Below are 21993 nucleotides of genomic sequence, written 5' to 3'. Positions count from 1 at the left end.
CATCGTTTAAATACAAATATAATTATATAAGCATATTGAACCACTATATTTAAATAGGTTAACTATTTAAAATAAAAGTTTAATATCTTATAAAGTGTTATTCTTCTCCATCACTTTCCTCCTCAAATTTTAACATGATATCAGAACTTATTGCTCAAATGAGTTAGGTCGATCCATAAAAAATACAAGATTAGTGACTCTTAACATAATACTATCTTACGATAACATGTTGAGAGTAAAATGCCCGAATCCTATATCGTTTAAATACAAATATAATCAGTCATATAAATTATATTAGACTACTCTACTTAAATATGTTAACTTTTTAAAGATAAAAACTTAATACTTTATAAAGTGATTTTTCTCTTTCACTTCTCTGTTCAAACTCTAACACTCTGTTTATTTCACTAATTTAAATTTAAATTTTAAATTTTATTACAGTAAAAACTTCTCACATAAAATCACATTTAAACTCAAATTAAAAAATTTAATTAGTGAACTAAACGGATTTTAATACTTTATTCCTTTGCCCATTTCAGCCAAAATAAAAATCTACCGACCCAAGACGTTATTTTCAAGTTCCGAGATATATGGGTTTGGAAGAACAAACATAAATGTAAGTAAAAAAAACAAAAAGAAGACAAGACAAGAAAATTTCCGTAAATGTTTGGAATAGCAAATGATTCTTCCTTACCGTTACCGCCAGAGGGTCAAGCAGAAGATGGAAGAGTAGTACACAACAGAGAAGGCGTGAAGGGCAAGCAAATGGGTTTGCTTTATTAGTATTTAGCCAGGAGTTGTTTGGTTTTCTTTTTGTTAATTGCCGGAAATCAAGTACATGGTCGCAGGTCTATACTTGTGTGTCTGAAAATCAAGTACAGTCCTTTTTATTTCATGAAATTGCATTTTTCTCCCTACTAATGATGTTATTTTAACTATTAATCCCTAAGAGAGTGTTTAGTAGGAAGAAGAAATAGAGGGATGGAGATGAGTGGAGGGAGAAAGAGGTAATCATTTAGGGGATATTTAGTTTATAAATTTAGAATTATTTTTAATTTATATTTTTTTTAAGAGAAAATGTTGTAACGAATCACGAATTATAATTTAAATTATGACACGAATTCACTAACTAAATGCACCAAAAAAAAGAAAAAAATGAGAGAAAAAAGAATGAGCCTTCGTTCTTTGCCTATAAAATTGCATCCTTTCACTTATGAGAGGATGCATGAAATCCATCTCAATTATGTTTTAAAAGACTTTTTTATTCTCTAAAATAACTAGTAAAAAATAATAAAAAGGTAATGTAATAATTATACATTCATTTATCTTTTCAATTTTTATCTCTCTTAGTAAATAACATAAAATATTACTATAATTATTTTCATCTTTACTACTTTCTATCCTTCTAAATTTTTCCATTCTTCTTACTCTTATGTCTCCTAGCAAACGAAGCTTAAGGATATATATTTGTCTTATGTTATTCTAGTCATTCACTTTTAAAGGTTTTTTTGCTCTGAATTCACTTTTAAAAATTTAAGTGATATTTAGTTTATGAATTTAGAATCATAATTTATAATTTTAATTTTTAAAATTTAAATTTTTTGTGAGAAAGAAAACATTGTAGCTGAACCAAGAACTAAATTCAGAATCAGACATAACCCTTAAAATAAAAGTCACCTTAACTATATATCACGAGATTTTCTCAACAAAAATAAAATAATATATATCATGAGGTTTCCATAATCTACTATTTATTTTCATACGAGTTTAAAAATGAGTGTATATATAAAGATGAGTTTTTAATGATTACATTTCTATAAATAATTACTATTAAAGTTAAAATTTTAATAACATAACATGATAAAATTTTAATTTCATTAATAATACTTATTAATAAATAAATATTAAAATAACCGTTAAAATCACATATAACATAACAGGCACTCACTCATTTTTGTGCCCATTAATTATATTTATTCTTTCCTTTTTTTTTCACTGGAAGGACGTGGTTAGTAACTCTCACATCCGATGAGTGATGAGTATGACCAATTAATTAAATATGCTAAACACACATGGGAGTAACATGAAGGTGCATTCTTAACCGTCGATCTATGTGAAGAACTATGAATTATGACATTTATCAACATTTTATAATGAGTATTATTTAACTAGTATGAGGCTTTAACATCTCTCAGCTAAAAAAAAAAAAAAAAAAAAGAAAGAAAGAAAGAAAGAAGGAAAGGAAGAAGGAAAGATATGTTTTAACACTCCTCCAAAACCTCACACCGTAGATATTAAGGATCCGTTTAGTTCATTGATTTAAGTTTTTAATTCGAGTTAATATGTGATTTTATGTGAGAACTTTTTACTGTAACAAAAAAATTAGATGTGACTGTTTCTGAGAACTTTTTACTGTAATAGAACTCGAATTCTAAACTCAAATCGGTAAAATGAACGGGGGCCTAAATTGACATGACCATCTACTGATCCAAGCCAGGGGATTAATGCCCTTTACCTGATTCTCTAGATTCCAAGCTTTCTCGTGTACCTATGCTTTTTTCTTTTTGTCAAATAGAAAATCGGGGTCTTTCTTAAATTTGTTTATTTTACCGATTTAAGTTTTTAATTTTAAGTTATATTTAATTTTTTTTATTACAATTAAAAGCTCTCAAAAATGGCATATTTCAACTTAAATGAAAAACTCGAATCCGCAAAGCGAATGAGACCTAAATAAGCTTGTCGGGTTGGTATTTTTGCTTTTGTGAACTTATAAGCACTTGAAAAAATGAATATATTTTCCGTCGTCAAATTGTATTAAAAATTATTTATTTTTTATTTTTTTAAAATTTAATGTGGTTTTAATCTGACTACGGTTAAAAATTAACATTATTGATAAAACTAACCTCCCAAAAAAAACTCCCAACTAAAAACGTACTTTTTGAGTTTTAGGCTTTTAGCTAGATTCCATATTTGCCTCCATATATAATTGCTTATTCGAAAAATATATCTTATATTTTAAACTATGTCAAAAGTACTATTTAGTTGCATAACATTTTTAATTTGAATTTGTGTTTAGAAGTCATTTGAACCTAAAATTACCCCCTTCCCTCCAAAGTTCTTAAGGTTCTAACTCATTTTAATGTTCAAAATTCAACCCAAACGTTTTTACTAATCATTTTCATTCACATTTTTTAAGAAACTCATACTTACAATAATGTAACTAAATGTAGATTCAAACTTTATTCCTGTTTAGACCTTACACTATTCAACGTCAATTTAAACCACAAAAAATTCACGTATAAGTTTAAGTCCAAAAGTTCAAACTCACACCATTCAAAGTTACGAAGCGAACAATATCTTTGTTTATTCTAGGATAGAAATTAAATTTCTCTGCAATTAGTTGATGACCTCAAATATCCGATATTTAGTCAATTAATAGAAAAGTCAGTATTAAGTGATCAATTAATACTACTACGTTAACATTTATTAAAAAAAAAAAAAAAGGAATACTTAAATTTATAGAGTACCGCATTAAACTACATGGCTACACGCATGCATGAAAATTGGGATCACATATTTCAAAAGAAGAAGAAAAAAAAAAAGAAAAAACTATCTTTCTTCGAAGTCCATAAGTCTTCTATATCTAATCTATCGATACAATTTTAAAAATGATGATGATGGTATGGTACTTACTATTTCAATGTTGCTTAGGCATATTTACAAGTGTGTCTCTTGCATGACATAGTCCAGCAACTACGTTACCGATGTGCATTCGTTCTTGTGGCAGTTCCACGGAGCAAGCAACACCGATCCTAAAGATAGAAACCAAGCACTCCTGAGTTATTTCGCGTCGCGTCGTGAAAGCGCGTTTTGTCCGACGTATTTTCTTCATCATGATCTCCTTGAAGAAGAATTTTGGGATCCAGTATTTCTTCTACATGTTGAGGCAAAGCAAGTGAAACAAAGTTATGCAGGTTCATGTCATCTTTAAACATGTCATCCGTAGGCTTCTTGCCGGTAAACATCTCCAACAAAAGAATTCCATAGCTGTACATATCGCCCGATGTTGACACCTCACTTCCCATGCCATACTCTAATAACATAACACCATAATTAGTTAAATTGAGGAAGAAAAAGTCTTATTTATGAATCATATTGTAGTGCTTGAAATGATACATGTTTTTTTTTTTTTTAATTGCTCTTTCTTCTTCGTTTACGCCATATATTATCACTTCAAAAACTTTTGGCACAGAGAATAGAAGACACACGCATAAATAAATATAATTTATAACATACTATTATAACACTACTTTCTTCTCAAATGTAATTGGAAGATTATGTTCTCGGTGGCATAAACATAGTGTCAATAATAATAATTTAGTGGGGGTTTAAAAATGTAAGAAATGGCAATCCCTTGAAATATTGACTCTTGGGAAGCACAAGACAAGTTGGAAGTGGTATAAACAGTGTGTTAATAATAATTTAGTCGAGCTTCAAAAAGTTATGACATTTCGTTGTGAATGCATAGAAAGAAAAAATATCTCAATCAGAATTTAAACGAAAAAATTATGACATTTTTAAGAATAGAAAAAATATTGTTCATTAACTTGAGTTCGAGTTTATGAACTCGAGTTGAAGGGGAAACTTGAATTCATGTTCAAACTCAAGTTTTACAAAAGAATATGAACTTGAATAAAGTTGTAACTCGAATTCAAATTTTTTTTGAATTTTGTTGTAAAAGAACAACCCCTCAATCTCTTGAAATATTGACTAATATTGGAAGTAAGAGACAAGTTGGAAGTGTTTAAGTGGCATAAAGATTAGGCAAATAATCATGTAGGCCCTATTCATTTCACTGATTCGAGTTTTACTATAGTAAAAAACTCTTAGAAACAATCACATCTAACTTTTTTATTACAGTAAAAAGTTCTCACATAAAATCACATCTTAACTTGAATCAGCGAACTAAACGGGTGCGTAGTGGTTTATAATGGTTAGAATCAATTTGTAATTCTGCAAAATATTGGCAACTATACATAAATTGCAGATAATAGGTTTTGTACAAGAAATGATAGACAAGGACGATAAATTTTTAGTTTAAATTTACCTGGAGCAGCATAGCCGACGGAACCTCTTAATCCAATAGAACTAGTTGGGTTTGATGAAAATGAAGGCCGGGAATCGTGTGGGAGAAATCTCGCTAATCCGAAATTTCCAACATGACTGGTCATGTCACTGTCCATAAGAATGTTGCGTGGCTTCAAGTCACAATGAGCTATTTTGATGTCGAAATGGTTGTGGATATAATCTAGAACATTTGCCACATCAATGGCAATGTTCAACCTTTGAAGGAGATTCAGATTTCCCTCTTCATGTAGCCACCTTTCTAAATTCCCATTAACCATGAACTCATACACTAGAGCTTCGAAAATGTTTCCTTGAAAGTCGATGCTCGAACACGCGGTTAAGAGTTTCACGAGATTCCGATGCTTAATTCCTTTTAAGACTACACATTCCGCTATGAAACTTTTTGAATACTTTTACGGCAACAACTGATTGATCATTCAGAATTCCCTTATACACAGATCCAAAACTGCCAAGACCAACTAAATTCGAAGAAGAAAAGCCATCAGTTGCTCTAAAAATATCGCCATATGATACTCGCAAGACTCGAATCCCAAAGGATAACGATCCCAAAGTTGAGTCACTTGTTCTTTTCTTTGACCAACAGACAAAAAATGAGAATCGACAACAAAATCAATCCAATAATTCCACAAGCAACTGAAATTAGCGCCTTCTGCGTAGCGAATAAATGATGCCTTTTGTTTTCGGTATCTTAGATGCATCTTGTCAATTCTAATTGAGCTATACCTCCAAAAAGCCTTGTATTTCCTGCCAAGGAAAATGCACTTACATTTCTGAAAACGAAATGCCAAGTTTAAATCTTGTAGAAAACGAAATGCCTCCAAGTATCTTGGAATTTTTCCAGACAAGTTGTTGCGAGAAAGATTGATCTCTTGAGTTCCTTTTAAAGAAGACAGAGACTTTGGAATTGTACCGTGAAACAAGTTGCCCTCTTAAGCACAAATACACCAAGCTTGTGCAACTACCAAGAGTATCAGGAATTTTGCCTGCTAAACTATTTTCAGGGTCTTCAATCTTCCTATTGTTTCCGGTATATGGCCACTTAGATGGTTTTCCTCCAAACCTAATGCCACCAAGTTGATGAGATTTCCAATCCCAGTTGGAATGCTTCCCGTTATTTGATTTCTTCCAAATGCCAAGAGATTGAGCTTTGTTGAGAAGTTGCTTATAGACACCGGCAGCACTCATCCTAAGTTGTTGCCGTCAATAGCCGCAACTTGTAGATTTGTGCAGTTTAGAAGAGAGTAGATAAAATCCAAGTCCCCCTCCTCGCCATAACCGAGATTGTTCTTATGAATTGTAAGCGTATACAAGTTGGACAAGCCTGCAAAACTCGGCACTTTGCCACTCAAGTTGTTAGTTGAAACTTGAATAAGCGATATAGTTTCGACGCATTAGAGATCGAAATAGGAATCCGTCCGGTGAAATGGTTAGAATGGAAATAAAGAGCTTCAAGATTTGGAAGAGTGTGACCCAAGTCAGGAGGCAGACTTCCTACAAGTTGGTTTGTGTGGACAGAGAATAATTGAATGGAAGATAAATTATATAGTGAGGAAGGGATAGTACCATTCAGGTTATTTAGGCCTAGTGCAAGATATGTCAAACCTTCTAACTGGCCAAGGCTATTTGGAATATTACCATGAAACTTATTTGATTCCATGGTGACCATCTCAAGAGAAGAAAGGTTCCCAAAGGAAGATGGTATTTTCCCAACAAAGTCGTTGAATCTTAAATTTAGTACTTGAAGTTTTGATAGATACCCCATACCGTTAGGAAGTTTGCCCGTGAGATTGTTACTTCCTAGTCCTAGGTACCATAGATTGGAGCAGAGAGATATGTTGACCGGAATTTCGCCACTCAAAGAGTTGTTCTGAAGCCGTAGTACTTGCAACCGGAACAAAGCACCAATTTGTGGAGGAATTTCACCCTCAAAACTATTGTTTTGGAGATTCAATGTCCTTAGAAAGCTCAAATTTCCGACATGGGGAGATATTTGGCCCTTTAGTTCACACGAGTCGAGGTCCAACATAGTAACTCTTCGGTGTCTTCGACCGCAAGTAATGGCTTGCCAGCGACAAAAATGGAGGGAATCATTCCAAGAATTGAGGATGCCTAGCGGATCATCACTTATTTTGCTCTTGAAGGCAAGTAAAGAGAGCTTGTCCGTCTCATTGCTGGGGCGGCCAAGTGCAAAGGAGATTGAACTTGAACTAGTCATCACCATGAAAATATGGACAACAAACAACCAAGACATGGTTAAATGAATCATATTGCGTAGGACAAGTTGAATTTGTTCAGGGGATAATTCTTAAGAGCATATACAAGTAGAGAAGCTGAGGAAAGTTGGTGTTTGAGTAAGACGGCAAGGAAACTTTAGAATATGGTTGTTAATATGTTGCTAGTCAGCTATGGTTTTTTTTTTTTTTTTTTTTTAGTATTGTTGACTTCTTATTGATAAATTTTGGAAAATAATGATTTAATTTTCCGCAAATTTAGTCCATTCACTATTTTTTAAATAATCAGTGCTCCAAACGCGAGAAGAAAAATATGTGCCGTCTTCAAATGCATGTGACGCGTGTAATGACGACTATACATGATTATTTCCTTGTTTTTAAAAAAAAAATGACTACAATTGGACAAAATTGAACTAATAATACTGTTTTTTAAATTAATAATAATAATTGAGACTTTTTTCGGTACACTAACATATCGATAGGTTAAGTTTTTTGTTCGTTAAATTTATATAAAATCACATAAAAATTAAAAAAATATACATATTTAACTGATAGAAAAATTTAACTCACCGATACATCAGTCGTACTATAAAATCTCTTATAATAATTATTTGTTTTGATTGTTTTATAGTTGTGAAGTTTCATTCGGTTCAGAGAAGCACCTGTGCTGGCACGTCTAGTCAGTAGTCACCACAGCAAGAGGCATTTTGCAACCACATTTGCCATCTTTGAAAGTATTAATTAAGTTTATGTTTGGTAGAGTGGAAAGGAAGGATAGATACTTATCTTTAATATTTAGTTTTGAATTTAAGATTATGTTTATGCCTTAGGGTTGTGTAGGATGTGGATAATTTTCTTTTATATTATAATTATTCTTGAATATTGAGATTTTAGATTTTCTCCTTTAGAGTTCTCCTAGTATCTCTAGAAATTTTTCGTTTTACTTCTCCTTTAACTGCTTTAATATCTAGTTATTTAATTACTCTATTGTCAAAAGCCTGAAAAAATAGGGTCTTTGTCTAAAGAAATGCTTTGAGAAATAACCTTTGTGCGTTTTCAACCCTCTCAAAAAAGAATATATTCCAAACTCACAATTCATGGATTCTTTAATAGAGGAAAGTCGAGGTAGAATTTTTTTTTTTTAGTTGGCTTAAATAAAAGAAGCCCCATGTTAGGTATTTTTATTAGTTGGCAATTTATTAGCGATCTTGTAAAAATTCAAAAAAAAAAAAAAAACAGGTTCAAAAAGATTTCGTATTGTAGAAGAAGATTCAGAATAAGATTTTAAGTTAAAGTTACAGATTTTGTTGAGTTGAGATTTAAAGAGATAAGGATAAAGGTTTGGTCAAAGGAAGATAAGATATTGGTTAAGATTTGGAGAGATAAGGATAAGACCCTACTCAAAGGAAGCTAAAGCATTGGTTATTTGAATTTAAATGGGATTCTAGCAAGATAATGTGGAAATTAAGTTGCTATTTTAAAGGAGTAATTCGGATTTGAAAAGTAGATGTATAATCCGAATATGCATTGGTTTGTTTCAAATTCGCCACTACGAGATATACTTCAAAGGCATCATCTTTGGATATATTTATATATATATATAGCTCGATTTGAATTTAAAAAGGTGCTGGACAATTCAAAGCCTTCAAAAGTGGTGAAACGTGAAGATAAAGTGATTGATGGACGAATTGTTTGAATTAGATTTTTTTCACTTTATTTAAAGGTTTTGTTTCTTAGCATATGGAAAGTACGGGTTTAATAGAATATTTTTAGAAAGAGTCTGTGAGTTTTTGTGAGCCTAGTACGCTATTGAGATCGTCCTTCGAGAGAGGGATTTGTTGCTTTCGGGAGGAAGCTCTGTCAGTCGAAAGGAGTTCGTCAGGTGAATAGAAGACGTGTGGTGCACACTAAACAATCACTATGGAGATTCATCACAGCAACGTCATTGTCTAGGAGGGAGTCCTTAAGTGAATAAGTCAGTCCGGTGTCTGTAATTTACTGTCTGGGCGTGGCCCCGCAGATGTAGGTGTGCGCACTGAACTGCGATATCATATTGTGTGTTCCTTTACTTTCTACACTTTATTTTGCTCGAGCAACTGAACGTAATTAACCCAAATCTAACAAGTGGTATCAGAGCGGTTCACTGACCATAAGTTCAATGAGATCTTGGAGAGTTGATCTGCTATGTTTGGAATGGATTTTCTAAAGGAATGAGGTTCAGTTGCATGTCCCCCTCTACTTGATGGTTCGAATTATTCCTACTGGAAGGCCCGGTGAAGGCTTTCATCAAGGCTCAAGATGAGAAGGCATGGCGTGCTGTTTTGAATGGCTGGAAACATCTAGTAACTAAATATGCAGAGGGAAAAGAGATTCTAAAACCCGAAGGCTCCTGGAATAGTGATGAAGACAAGTTAGCCATCTACAACTCTCGTGCTCTCAATACAATATTCAATGGAGTTGACATCAACCAGTTCAAGATGATATCTACATGTGAATCGGAAAAAGAAGCATGGGAGATTTTATAGATTGCTCATAAGGGAACCGCCGCCGTGAGACAATTCAAATTGAATATTCTCACAACCAGGTTTGAAAATCTTTGAATGCATGAAACTGAAACTATTTCTGAATTTAATTCACGGTTGTGTGATATAGCTAATGAATCATTTGTTCTTGGTGAAAAAATTCCTGGGGCAAAACTTGTCAGCAAGACGTTGAGATCATTACCACAGAGATTTGCCTACAAAGTGACTGCTATCGAAGAAGTGAAAAACACTGAGACTATGAGACTTGATGAATTAATGGGATCACTGAGGACATTTGAAATGAATCTGAGTCAAAATAAGAAGGAGAATGAGATTTCTCAGGCGATTGCTTTCCAAGCTGAAGTGGAAGATAATGTTGAAGAAGAAGATGAAGACTTAGCGGAGTCTCTTGCTTGATTGACTAAAAATTTCAACAAGGTGATGAAGAAGTTCAACGAGAAGAACTAAACTCTAACTTTCAACAACTCCAACAATTTTTAGAAAAATAAGGGAGCAACAAATTCCTCCAATGATAAGAAGAAGAATATGAGAATTCAATACCTGCAGTGCGACGGTTACGGTCACATTCAGTCTATGTGTGCTAACACTCTCAAGAAGAGGAAGAAGTCTCTCAACGTCACATGGAATGATGAGGATTCTGAAGGCAACCAGGAAGATGATGATCATGTGAACAACTATGTTGCGTTCAATGTCTATGAAGATGTTCCAAACTGTAGTGTTACAGATCGTGTCACAGCTCATGTTGCAACATCATCTGCAACACACTCTGGAAAACCAGAAGAAAGCGGAGATTTTTCAGATTCTGACGGCTCCAGCGATGGTGAAGAACTGACTGAGGAGACAATCCAAGAGGCATATGAAACAATGTTCAACAAATGGGTTTTGGTGGTTAAAATGAATAAGTCTTTGCGGGAACGAGTCAATGAGCTTATTAAAGAGAATGATGTACTTAAGAGGGCTGCTGTAAACTATGAATTTCGGGCTGCTGAAAAGGAGAAAAAGCTGCAGGAGATAAGAGTTGAATTGGAGCACACTTAAAATTCATTGAAGATGATGAATTCTGGCACTACAAAATTGGATCACATTCTCTCGATAGGAAAAATGAGTGGTGATTTACATGGCCTTGGCAATACTAGTGAGAGCTCAACGTCCAAAACAGTGTTTGTGAAGAAGATGTATGCCCCTAAGCCTCCAACTTCCTCCAGTAAGAAGGCTACTATCTCATTCCCTCGACATAAAAAGTTTATCCCCACATGCCATTACTGTAGTTTACCTGGCCACATAAGACCGAGATGCTATAAGTATTTAAATGCTTTAAAGAGAGGTATGTTTATTAATCCACCAAATTCTGCAAACTCAAAGAAGACACCTAACGTGAAGATTGATGTGAAAAATAATTTTTCTAGACGTGTGTGGATAAAGAAATCTGATTTGAGATGTCATAAAGCTTATACTTCTTTAGAAGCATGTACTAATGATTGTGGGTGTAGTGATGCGGTTGCACTAAGCGATTGACAGGTGTTAAGAGCATTATACATGGAAGAATGCTACATTCAGGGGGAGTAAGACACATAAAAGATTTAGGAAAAGTAAGCTACAGAGTTCAATGCCCTCGAAGATATCTAGTGCGAAGTGTTGCACCGAGTGTTCCAGCAAATGTTCCAACATAATCTGCGACATCAGCTGCTGAAGACGTGTCTAGGGTGTGATATATTTTTTTTTTTTTTGGTGTGTCTTTGGCTTATTTTTGTCAAAAAGGGGGAGAACAATGTAATTTTATATTGTTTTGTTGTTTTTGAATTTTTTAGGATCTCTTGTTAGTTTTGCCAAAAAATGCCAAAGGGGAAGATTGTTAGGTATTTTTATTAGTTGGCAATTTATTGGCAATCTTGTAAAAATTCAAAAAAAAAAAAAAACAGGTTCAAGAAGATTTTGTATTGCAGAAGAAGATTCAGAATAAGATTTTAAGTTAAAGTTGCAGATTTTATTGAGTTGAGATTTGAAGAGATAAGGATAAAGGCTTGGTCAAAAGAAGATAAGATATTAGTTGAGATTTGGAGAGATAACGATAAGACCCTGCTCAAAGGAAGATAAGGCATTGGTTATTTGAATTTAAATGGGATTCTAGCAAGATAATGTGGAGATTAAGTTGTTTCTAACTTTTTGTTTTCACTGGTTGAAACATATTATTATTATTATTATTATTATATATTTGGAGCATAAGAACAAAAGAGAAAATGATGACTCGGCAATGTCACAACGGGTTACTAAAACCATTGTTATAGTTTGCTCAAATTTTTGCGCGACATTTATAAGTACATGTTACTTTTTTCATTCATATTGGACGAGAATTCAAAGTTTAGAGAGTAAAATGAGAGTTTTTAAAATTTAAAATGTAAACTTAAAATGATTCTAAAATTTAAGAGTTATCAATGATAATAATCTTTTTTTTTTATGGCATTAATGCTGGCAAGCCCCCATTATCTATCAACGGTGCTTTTACGGAAACTACGTTCCCATACGATGTCCTAGACAAGGCTTCTTGGGATTGATTTTTGTGACTTTTAGTGGACGTTTGGGTCATAGATTCAGAATCATGATTCAGAACTATTTACATTTTACATGTATTTTTTGTAAGAGAAAAACACTATAGAGAATCATGAATCATGATGGAGAATTAAGAACGAATATAGGAAACAAACGTCCCCTTATATTTTTCTTGCATATATTCTCCTTATTTTATCACCCATCTTATTATTAAAACCAGAAAAAAAAAAAAAAAAAAAAAAGGCCAACAACATCATATGAATTAGAGAGCAAAGGGGCGACGAAGTCATATGCTAGCGCACAGAGCAGAAGTCACAGATGTACGTAAGCCCTCTATTTGTTTTGTATTAACTGTTTTATTTGATATTTCTATTTCTCTTATTTCCATATTTCCGTTTATATTGTTCATCTAAATATTATTATTTAGCCCGATAGATGTATAGTGAAGAATGTTTTATACAAATGTCGCATCATCTCTTAGATTCAAACTATGTGCATGAAATAGAAAAATATTTAAAAAAACCGGATAAAAATTATTGAAGTTTTACTTCATTATTATGATACGCTTACACTTATTTAAAAGCCTCAACATCACGGCAGTAGTTGAAGCGTAGCAAGCTTTAATTACCCCAAGTTTTCTAGTGACTTGGTAGTTTTATAAACATACATATATATATGTAGACGTAATATATTGCACGTAGCATGCAATATATAGTTTCTAATTATTCACCATGCGCCTTTGATAGCGAGAAGTTTCTCAAACGTCAGCATATGATCAGTAGTGCCGATGGAGTTGCATTGTTCAGGATTGCAGGTCTCAACCTCATATCTGCAAAAGCATATTGGTGGGATACTTTTTGTACAACTGCAAGGTTCTCCGCAAACTAAGGGGCATCCGCCTATCTTTCTGTCCGTACGATAACATCTTGTGGTTTTGGATTCTGTCTCGCACTTACAGGTAGAGCAGAATTTTTGTCCAAAACCTAAAATAACAAATATATAAGTATATCATTATCATTAGTATAAATGAGAGAAGCTGAAGTACATGTGTGAGTCGCGTATATATATATATAAATTTATATATATCAGTCTATATTTAGGCAACTTTCTGTTTCCACTGGTTAGGGAGTCAGCGAAGGAAAGTGGAGAGAGAGACGAGCGAGAGGCAAGAAAAATAGAGAGAGAGAGAGGCAGCGAAGGTGCAGAGAGAAAAAGGTCGTTACGTGGAGGAGAGAGAAAGGTTGAATATGGTTAGAAATTTTTCTTTCTTGTGTAGGTCTTACATGAGCGTTCTTTTTATATTCCTATTGATTAATAGGATTAATTGTCTAAAGTGAGTGGTTCACAGTGAGAAAACGCACTTCTGTAAGAGTTCTCTCGTCGTCAAAAACAGAGAGAGCTCTTTTGTGTGGGATTGATCGACTAATCCAATCAATCAATCTACCATTAAGCGGAAAGAGATGGAGTTAGAGAAGAAAATAGAATTTAGAGAGAGATTGATATGAGGGAAGAAATTAAGGTTTGTTATTTTTGGTCAAATTTAATTGAGGGTAAGTATGTAGTTATGATGGCTGACAAAATATATATATATATATATAGAGAGAGAGAGAGAGATATATATATATATATATATATAAATTGAACGGTTACAATTTAGACCAAAAGGCAAAAATAATCCTTCATTTTCTCTAAATATTTCGGTTTTCAGAAAAAAAAAAAATGAAAACTATACATACAACGAATACCAAAAAAAATTTAACGTACCTCCTTAAAACTTTTTGAATAATTATTAAGATAAAAAATTTTCAAAATAGCAATAGTTTAAAACTTGAGTGTATGATAAATTTTTCAAAATGGCAGAAATAAATTAGCGTATATCTTTGATAAATTCAACTTTTTTGCCACTTTGAGAGTAATTGATTTTTATCTCAATAGATTTTGTGGTTGCGGGTATAGTTTTATAGTAATTCTATTCCGACTTCGCCGCAAGATGAGTTTGAGTTCCAACATCCCCACTCTAAGTTAAAAATAAATAAATAAAATTAAAAGAGAAAGATCGGATTTTTTTTTTGGAAAATAGTCTTAATAATCTGATGTTGGACTAAATTATTGTGCGTAAAATTAAATGTGTTCCCTTTTTTGTTAGATAACACAAAAAAATAGATTGACAGTTGATTTTGATTAAAACACAAGCGTAAATTTTGTTTAATTAAAAAAAAAACACAAGGATACTCTGAATATTTTCAAAAGATATGGTGTATATTTATATATATATATATATGTATGTATTCTTACATATTGTTGATTAAAACCTCAATTAGACATGGTATAATTAAAGAAGTAGATATATAAGTACCTAGAGATTGAACATCATTAGAAACCCGGAAAAGGTTTCCCCGAGCATCAGCTATTGGAGCAACAAGCACAACAAACAGCAGCAACAACAAAACAGAAACTTTGATGAAGGCCATAATATTTTTTTTTTTTTCCTGACAATATTTATAGAAGATTGATATATGAAGTGATTGGGGGATGCAGAAACAAAGACTTTCTAGGACCTATAAATAGTTGCATATTGAGGACCGTCATATAAGATAAAATTATCATACAGATCCTATATTTCACTAGAGCAATAATATTACTCCGCAAAAAAAGCACGTACGTGCCCTCTTTTCTATTTGTTTTCTTCAATTGAGCTTTTTGTTTTTTTCCCCTTGCCCTTTACGTCTCTTTTACATACAGAACCTATGCTTCACGTCTCTTTTTTTCTATTTTAAAAGACATGGTACATGTATATACTATTTTATTATATTTAAAACATTATTACTCCGGATGAAAAGCATGTGCCCTTTTTACTATTTTTTTTTTTCTTCAATTGAGCTTTTATTTCCTTGCCTTTACGTCTCTTTTTCTTACAGACCCTATGCTTCACTAGATTAACATCAACCTAGGCACGTTGCGTTTGACTTTTATAATATATGTACACAAACGAGTGATGAGTCCAAATTTGGACCACTATTTTTAAAAAAAAAAAAATTTGTGTACACGAAAAGATCTACACGTTTGCATATATAGCAAAATAATTTTTTACTCGCCCTATGATGATTGTAAATATTATATATATAATTGTAGAGAATGCCTAAAAATAAACCAGAAATAAAAATTGAATATTACAAAGTCGTATGAATGAATTTGATATTAAAATATGAGAGTATGACCCTTAAAACATAGGTATAAAAATGATAAAAGCCACATCAACGTTTGTTTTTTTGGTTAGGACATATATAAAACATGCTCGCAGACAGATCATGACAGGTAGTACTATCAATGGTGCTCTGCATTTGTACTCTATACTTCCATTTCAAAGAAGAAAATAGTATGAAATCTTTGGTTGGATATATATCAGTAGAAGATAATTTTTGACAATCAATAGAATATAATTTTCAATTGTTAAATTTTATAATTAGGGTTTATTGCTTTTACATATTTTCTCATCTTGATCATGAAATTTTGACTAATTTGACATTAAAAACACATTATACTACTGAACCTAATCTAATCTAAGAAAGCTGAAACAAAAATAAGAGGAAAAAAGGGACGAAAATAGGCTTACATTTGATCTTATTACTTAAATTATTTAGAATTTATAGGAAATTTTTTGGAGTTTTTATACTTTTTAAATATTTTTTTTGTAAAAATGTAAAATTTCTAATTTCTAATTAAATAAATAGAATGATAGAATGCACATTTTACATTTTGAAAATCAACTTCAAATTATCGAAATAATATTTCTTTAGAAGTGAATGTACCATTTTTATATTATTAAAAACACATGCTACATTCATATAATGATTTAACCGTTACTTACCATGATTTAAATTGAAAATCTCTTTAACTATTCATTTTATAAACTCGTAATCCAAAATTTTGAGAATTCATTTCTTAAATCTTATTTAAAATCCCGAAACACGAAATAACTTTGGGTGAGTTAAAACGTAAGGAGTTGTACTAAAGTTCTAATATACACAATATAATTGCTTTCTTAAATTAGGTTCAGTACTAAAGTTCTAAAGAGACAATCAATCACATTATTCAAATCATACAAGTCATAGTGAATTGCGTGTTTTCTCATCTTGATTCTAAAATTTTGACTAATCAAAGGTTGAAAACACGTTATACTACTCAACCTAATCCATGAAAGATAAAACAGAAATAAAAGGAAAAAAGGGAGACAAATAGGCTTATTTACATGTTTCACATGTAAGAAAATTAGCTAGCTTTATAAATAATAGACAAATTAGAAATCTTACTATAACATTCAATTTTACGTGATCGCCACTTAAATATTTAATCTTTATATATACTTATCTTTAAGGAATCTTCATATATACTTATCATCAGGGCCTGCTCAAAGTGATTTAACACCTTAAATAAAATTGTATAAAGAGACTTTTTTTAAAAAAATTATATGCACTTTTATATTTAAAATATATTTTTTTTTAAACTGCAATATCATGATATATTTATAGATTGAATTCAGTAAATTATTTGACTAATGATCAATTTGATGTTTTCTATTATATTGTGGATTTTAAGTACCATCGTAGTTAATTCATTTTATTAATATCTTTTTTAACTATCATGATACTACTAGTTCATACGTTTCAACTACTAAACTTTCACTTTTAGTCGAATCTTTTTTATTGCTAGTTAGAAACTAATTGAGAACTCATCTCTAGGATTCAATAAAACCTTATGTTCTTAAGTTTTTTTTTTTATTCTATAAAATTCCTCGTATCCGGATTAGTATATTGATAAGTTATGTTGGACAAATAACCAAACTACTACCCAAACAAGACAATAGATAAAAATATGATATGAATCTCAAGACAAAATTAAGAATATTAAAACCAGTGCAAGATTATTCAAATATTGAATTGAAAACCTTCAACTTGTACTGTTGGAATGATTTTTTTTTTTTTAATTAGCGTTATAGAATGAATATTGAGATGGAAGCAATGGGAAATCAGGAATGAAAAAGTTGTATTGTTGGAGATTGTTTTTCTTTTGAGAGGAGAAAAAATCTGGGTGTTTATAGGAAAACAAGAAATATCAATATCTCAAGTGAAGAAAATTAAGTGGCAATAATACATAAAATTTAAGTTACAATAACTATTTCTTGGGATTATTCTCTATCTTGATTACAATCTTTTATTTCCCTACCACAATTAAAATTTAGAAGATTCACTGCAATACACTTAAGAAAACATACACAGTAAGGTTCTTTTCTAAAAAAAAAAATGAAAAAGAAACGAAAGACTCCAGCAAGATGGGGCCTTGGTTCATTGGGGGGGGGGGGGGCCGAAAATGGCCGGATTAGCAGGAGGAAGGGCGGCCCCACCCGGGGGTGGAGGAATGCAATGGGCTTAGTGGCCTTACCTTGACCCACCTCTGCTTATCTTAAATTACTTAGGGCCGTTTAGTTCGTTGATTCGAGTTGAGATATGATTTTATGTGAAAGTTTTTTACTGTAGTAAAAAAGTTAGATGTGACTGTTTGTGAGAGCTTTTTACTGTAACAAAACTCGAATCCTAAACTCGAATCAACGAAATGGATAGTATGTCTAGTTTTTGAAATATCGAGAATATCGAGCTTTTTACAGAAAAGTTTTTGAGTTTTTTAGGCTTTTAAAATACTTTTTGTAAAATTTTAAAATATCTAGTTTCTAATACATAAATAAATGAATAGAAGGAACTTTTATATTCCAAAAATCGGCTTTAAAGTATAAAAGAATGTTTCTTTAAGATATAATTTTAATACACATGGTACATTCAAGATGCATAATTTGCTATAAGAGAAAGTTCCAAAATGATTTTATTCATTATTTTTTCATAATTTGTATGGAAGATTGATTTCAATTAAAAAAAAAATGTTTGGAAGATTGATGTATGAAGTTGTGGGGTGGACGCGGAAACAAGGGCCTTTTAGGACCAATGCATAAATGGTTGCATATTGGGGACCATCATATCAGATAAAATTACCATAGAATATTTTCTATTTTGTTTTCTTCAATTGATTTTTTGTTTTTTCCTTCCCCTTCACGACTCTTTTTATTTTTTATTTTTTAACTTAACCGGATGAATATTAGGCACGCCAAAAATGTTTGACATTTACGTTTTGTCTTTTATAATGTGTACACAAAAGAGTGATAAGTCCAAATGTGGCATTTATATATGTTGGACCACTATTTTTTTTTTTTTTAATAATATGTGTACATTAAAAAGATCCACAAATTCTAGGGAAATATAACTTGTTTCATTCATGGAAATGTCAGCTAGCTATTCTGTACTTGTAAATAGTAATCCCATGGGTCAGTACACACCAATCCAAAATAAAACAGATTTTGTCCGCCTATGGGCTATGACTTCTTATATACAAAAGCCACATACAAAATAGGAAGAAAGAGGGAAATATGTAAGACTTGAGATGAATTAAAATTAATAGACCAATAATTTACATAAGTTAATAAATAAGCTAAATTACTATTTTCGTCCATAACTTGTCTGGTTATGAATCATAACTTGATAAATTATTTCCGGTTTTGTCCATAACTTATTTGGTTATGAACCATAACTTGACAAGTTTATCCATAACTTATCTGATTATGAACCATAACTTGACAAGTTATGGCCTATTAATTTCTATAACTAAAAATTGGCCTATATACTTTCTTAAGTTTTTCATATTAGTCTATTTCCTACTATTTCCCTACAAAATACACCCATTTGAGCACTTTGTGAGTACTTCCATATTTGCATATAGTCCAATCAAAATAAAATAATTAACCATTTTAAGCCAAGAAAAGCCTCTTCTCCTTCCTGGACTATTTGACCTGCCAAAATATCACATAATTTTTTTAAATTGTTTAGAATCAGCTTTTCTGTTTCTTTGGTCATATAGAAAACTGTAACCAGAAAATACAATGGCATTTGTTTATTTGATAACATTTTTTTTTTAAGAGAATTAACACAAAGATAAGTACTGACCTTTTTTGTTAGTTTTGCTCCCTAATAATATAGGGTTCCAAGTAGTGCTCCGCAACAAATGTGATGCCCTCTTTCAAACTCGCTTTCCTGTCTTCTTTAAAATTCCAAAGTTCCAGTACTACATTCCGACGACCCTTTGGATTATATTCGTTTGCCTCCATTAAGGCCATTGTAACCGCATGGTATACTTCTTCACCCATATCGTGTAATAATACTTTCAAGTTCTCATCATCGTTGTCAATGACTTCCTGTATTTGTAACAATGCGCAAAAAAGATTTTTGTAAGTGTTGAGGATCAAAAGGAAAGAAACAACCAATAAATTATGAGTGACGATATACAATTCTAGCGATTACATTTAGATTTAGTATTTTTTTTTTTTCTTAATTCTGAACTTAAAAACCAGCAACTTTGGTAGACTCAAAAAAGAGTAATAAAACGTGTCAGGGGCAGCTCACTAGAGTTCAATATTGAGCCCATTGATGAATATATATAAATGTTGTCAAACAGGTATACTGAGACAAGAATTTAACCCTTCATTATTATAAAGTATATAATTGGCACTTGCTAGAAAGGAGCAAACAAATTGTATAATTGGAAGCCATAGATAACTATAAGAAAATTATTGCCAACCATAAATACAAGGCTATACTAGTCTCCTATTGCCTTGTCCTGAAGATGAATAAAAAGACGCTTATGCAAATGCTCGTGAAATCATCATCATTATTCTAGAAAAGAGCCAAAGTCGCAAAAGGGAAGTCGGCAAAGCCATAGAATCAATCGAAGCATACCGTGAGTTTCTCGTCAGCCTTGACGACTTTGAAGGGATGCCAGGATGTATTCATAATATAATTCTCCCATAATGTGCACAATCTTGAGGCCCTAAAAAGCGCATCAGCACCTCTCCTTCCGACTCTCTCCATTTCTTTGTGGAACGGCGTAAAGTTGAGCTGCCCGAGTCTCTTAACACCAATATCCCCCATCACAACATCAGTCGATAACAAGGTCTCAAAAACCTATAAGATGAAACTAATTAGTACTCTGTAAACATTCATAGCCTGCAGTAGCAAAAAGGGAAAAGAAAGAAAAAAATTATTCAAAAAAAAAAAAGCATACATAAACAAGCAAAGAGTAAACGCAAAATAGGCTTAATCAAGCAAAGAAAAGTATTGTGAGTTGTGTGTTTCCTTCAAGTATCCCACCCTCAAAAAATTCCTTGAACCTAGAGGTCGATAGAAAACCATGTTTCATTCAATTTCCTTATTTCCCTCATATAGCCATGTAATCAAACGATTGGTTGAAATAAACAAGGACGCTAACTCCAACTACGAAGTTATCAATCAGTAAATAACTAAGTAAGAAAAACGAACTTGCATCGACTAATTTGTTGGGAGCTTCCTGCAGCTCAGCACTGCCCCCCGCTTCCTCGTCTTGAGCTTCAGTCGATGTTTCTCCATCTTTAAGTTCTTTGCGGCATCTTATCATCTGTTTCCTCATAGTCTTCATCTCTTTCCAGACCTGTAAGCAACATAAATATTAAGTCTCTAAAGTTTGAACCGAGCAATAACACACAGGCATCATCAATAACAGAGCTAAGTGCCTCATCAAGAAAGAAAAAACGATATTTACTGAGAAGTTAATGAATTCTGCGCATTTTACATCTCAGATCCGCAAATCAAGCAATAAAAGAACAAACTAATGCGCTAGTTCAATGTCACATATACAGCTCTATCAAAAAGTTGCTAATGCTATTAACAACCAAACTAATGATAAGTCCAGACCCTTGGTAAGACAGCTGCAGGAAGCTCCCAAAAAAAAGCATACATAAACAAGCAAAGAGTAAACGCAAAATAGGCTTAATCAAGCAAAGAAAAGTATTGTGAGTTGTGTGTTTCCTTCAAGTATCCCACCCTCAAAAAATTCCTTGAACCTAGAGGTCGATAGAAAACCATGTTTCATTCAATTTCCTTATTTCCCTCATATAGCCATGTAATCAAACGATTGGTTGAAATAAACAAGGACGCTAACTCCAACTACGAAGTTATCAATCAGTAAATAACTAAGTAAGAAAAACGAACTTGCATCGACTAATTTGTTGGGAGCTTCCTGCAGCTCAGCACTGCCCCCCGCTTCCTCGTCTTGAGCTTCAGTCGATGTTTCTCCATCTTTAAGTTCTTTGCGGCATCTTATCATCTGTTTCCTCATAGTCTTCATCTCTTTCCAGACCTGTAAGCAACATAAATATTAAGTCTCTAAAGTTTGAACCGAGCAATAACACACAGGCATCATCAATAACAGAGCTAAGTGCCTCATCAAGAAAGAAAAAACGATATTTACTGAGAAGTTAATGAATTCTGCGCATTTTACATCTCAGATCCGCAAATCAAGCAATAAAAGAACAAACTAATGCGCTAGTTCAATGTCACATATACAGCTCTATCAAAAAGTTGCTAATGCTATTAACAACCAAACTAATGATA

The 21993-nt window shown here is 32.3% G+C and overlaps 3 protein-coding genes and 1 pseudogene across 5 annotated transcripts; all 4 read right to left on the bottom strand.

Annotated features, from left to right (window-relative positions):
• Positions 1 to 3812: 3812 nt before the first annotated feature.
• Positions 3813 to 6333, bottom strand: LOC21402202 (annotated as a pseudogene).
• A 160-nt stretch (positions 6334 to 6493) lies between these two features.
• On the bottom strand, positions 6494 to 7399 carry LOC21402201 (putative receptor-like protein kinase At3g47110). The gene has a single exon (XM_010094193.1). It carries the CDS (start codon positions 7397 to 7399, stop codon positions 6494 to 6496), a length of 906 nt encoding a protein of 301 aa, XP_010092495.1.
• Positions 7400 to 12981: 5582 nt separating this feature from the next.
• On the bottom strand, positions 12982 to 15000 carry LOC112090829. Its single transcript, XM_024163058.1, has 2 exons — positions 14826 to 15000; positions 12982 to 13452 (listed from the first exon to the last, which is right to left on the bottom strand). The coding sequence occupies exons 1-2, from the start codon at positions 14938 to 14940 to the stop codon at positions 13196 to 13198; spliced, it is 372 nt and encodes a 123-aa protein (XP_024018826.1). The 5' UTR covers positions 14941 to 15000; the 3' UTR covers positions 12982 to 13195.
• A 4183-nt stretch (positions 15001 to 19183) lies between these two features.
• Positions 19184 to 21598, bottom strand: LOC21402200 (factor of DNA methylation 3). 3 transcript variants are annotated; one of them, XM_024163027.1, is made up of 5 exons: positions 21143 to 21292; positions 20888 to 21031; positions 20305 to 20529; positions 19516 to 19763; positions 19184 to 19361 (listed from the first exon to the last, which is right to left on the bottom strand). In XM_024163027.1, exons 2-4 carry the CDS (start codon positions 21017 to 21019, stop codon positions 19524 to 19526), a joined length of 597 nt encoding a protein of 198 aa, XP_024018795.1. In that variant the 5' UTR covers positions 21020 to 21031; positions 21143 to 21292; the 3' UTR covers positions 19184 to 19361; positions 19516 to 19523. The 3 variants fall into 3 exon arrangements, with proteins under 3 accessions (XP_024018795.1, XP_024018797.1, XP_024018796.1); XM_024163029.1 differs by lacking the exons at positions 20888 to 21031; positions 21143 to 21292 and adding an exon at positions 21592 to 21598; XM_024163028.1 differs by lacking the exon at positions 21143 to 21292 and having other exon boundaries at positions 20884 to 20961.
• Positions 21599 to 21993: the final 395 nt, after the last annotated feature.

Source organism: Morus notabilis, unplaced genomic scaffold, assembly GCF_000414095.1.
Source record: "Morus notabilis unplaced genomic scaffold, ASM41409v2 Scaffold666, whole genome shotgun sequence".
Lineage (NCBI taxonomy): Eukaryota > Viridiplantae > Streptophyta > Magnoliopsida > Rosales > Moraceae > Morus > Morus notabilis.
The sequence above is the reverse complement of the archived record's forward strand: the minus strand, read 5'-3'. Positions and strand labels throughout refer to the sequence as shown.

What these genes read in the sequence shown, in the direction of transcription:
- LOC21402201 (XM_010094193.1), bottom strand. Translation starts at nt 7,399, where the DNA reads ATGTCTTGGTTGTTTGTTGTCCATATTTTCATGGTGATGACTAGTTCA.
- LOC21402200 (XM_024163027.1), bottom strand. Translation starts at nt 21,019, where the DNA reads ATGAAGACTATGAGGAAACAGATGATAAGATGCCGCAAAGAACTTAAA. An exon ending in CTCCCAACAAATTAGTCGAT is followed by an intron (nt 20,530 to 20,887) that starts GCAAGTTCGTTT and finishes TTCATCTTATAG; the next exon opens with GTTTTTGAGACCTTGTTATC. An exon ending in AGGCTGACGAGAAACTCACG is followed by an intron (nt 19,764 to 20,304) that starts GTATGCTTCGAT and finishes TTACAAATACAG; the next exon opens with GAAGTCATTGACAACGATGA.
- LOC112090829 (XM_024163058.1), bottom strand. Translation starts at nt 14,940, where the DNA reads ATGGCCTTCATCAAAGTTTCTGTTTTGTTGTTGCTGCTGTTTGTTGTG. An exon ending in TAATGATGTTCAATCTCTAG is followed by an intron (nt 13,453 to 14,825) that starts GTACTTATATAT and finishes TTGTTATTTTAG; the next exon opens with GTTTTGGACAAAAATTCTGC.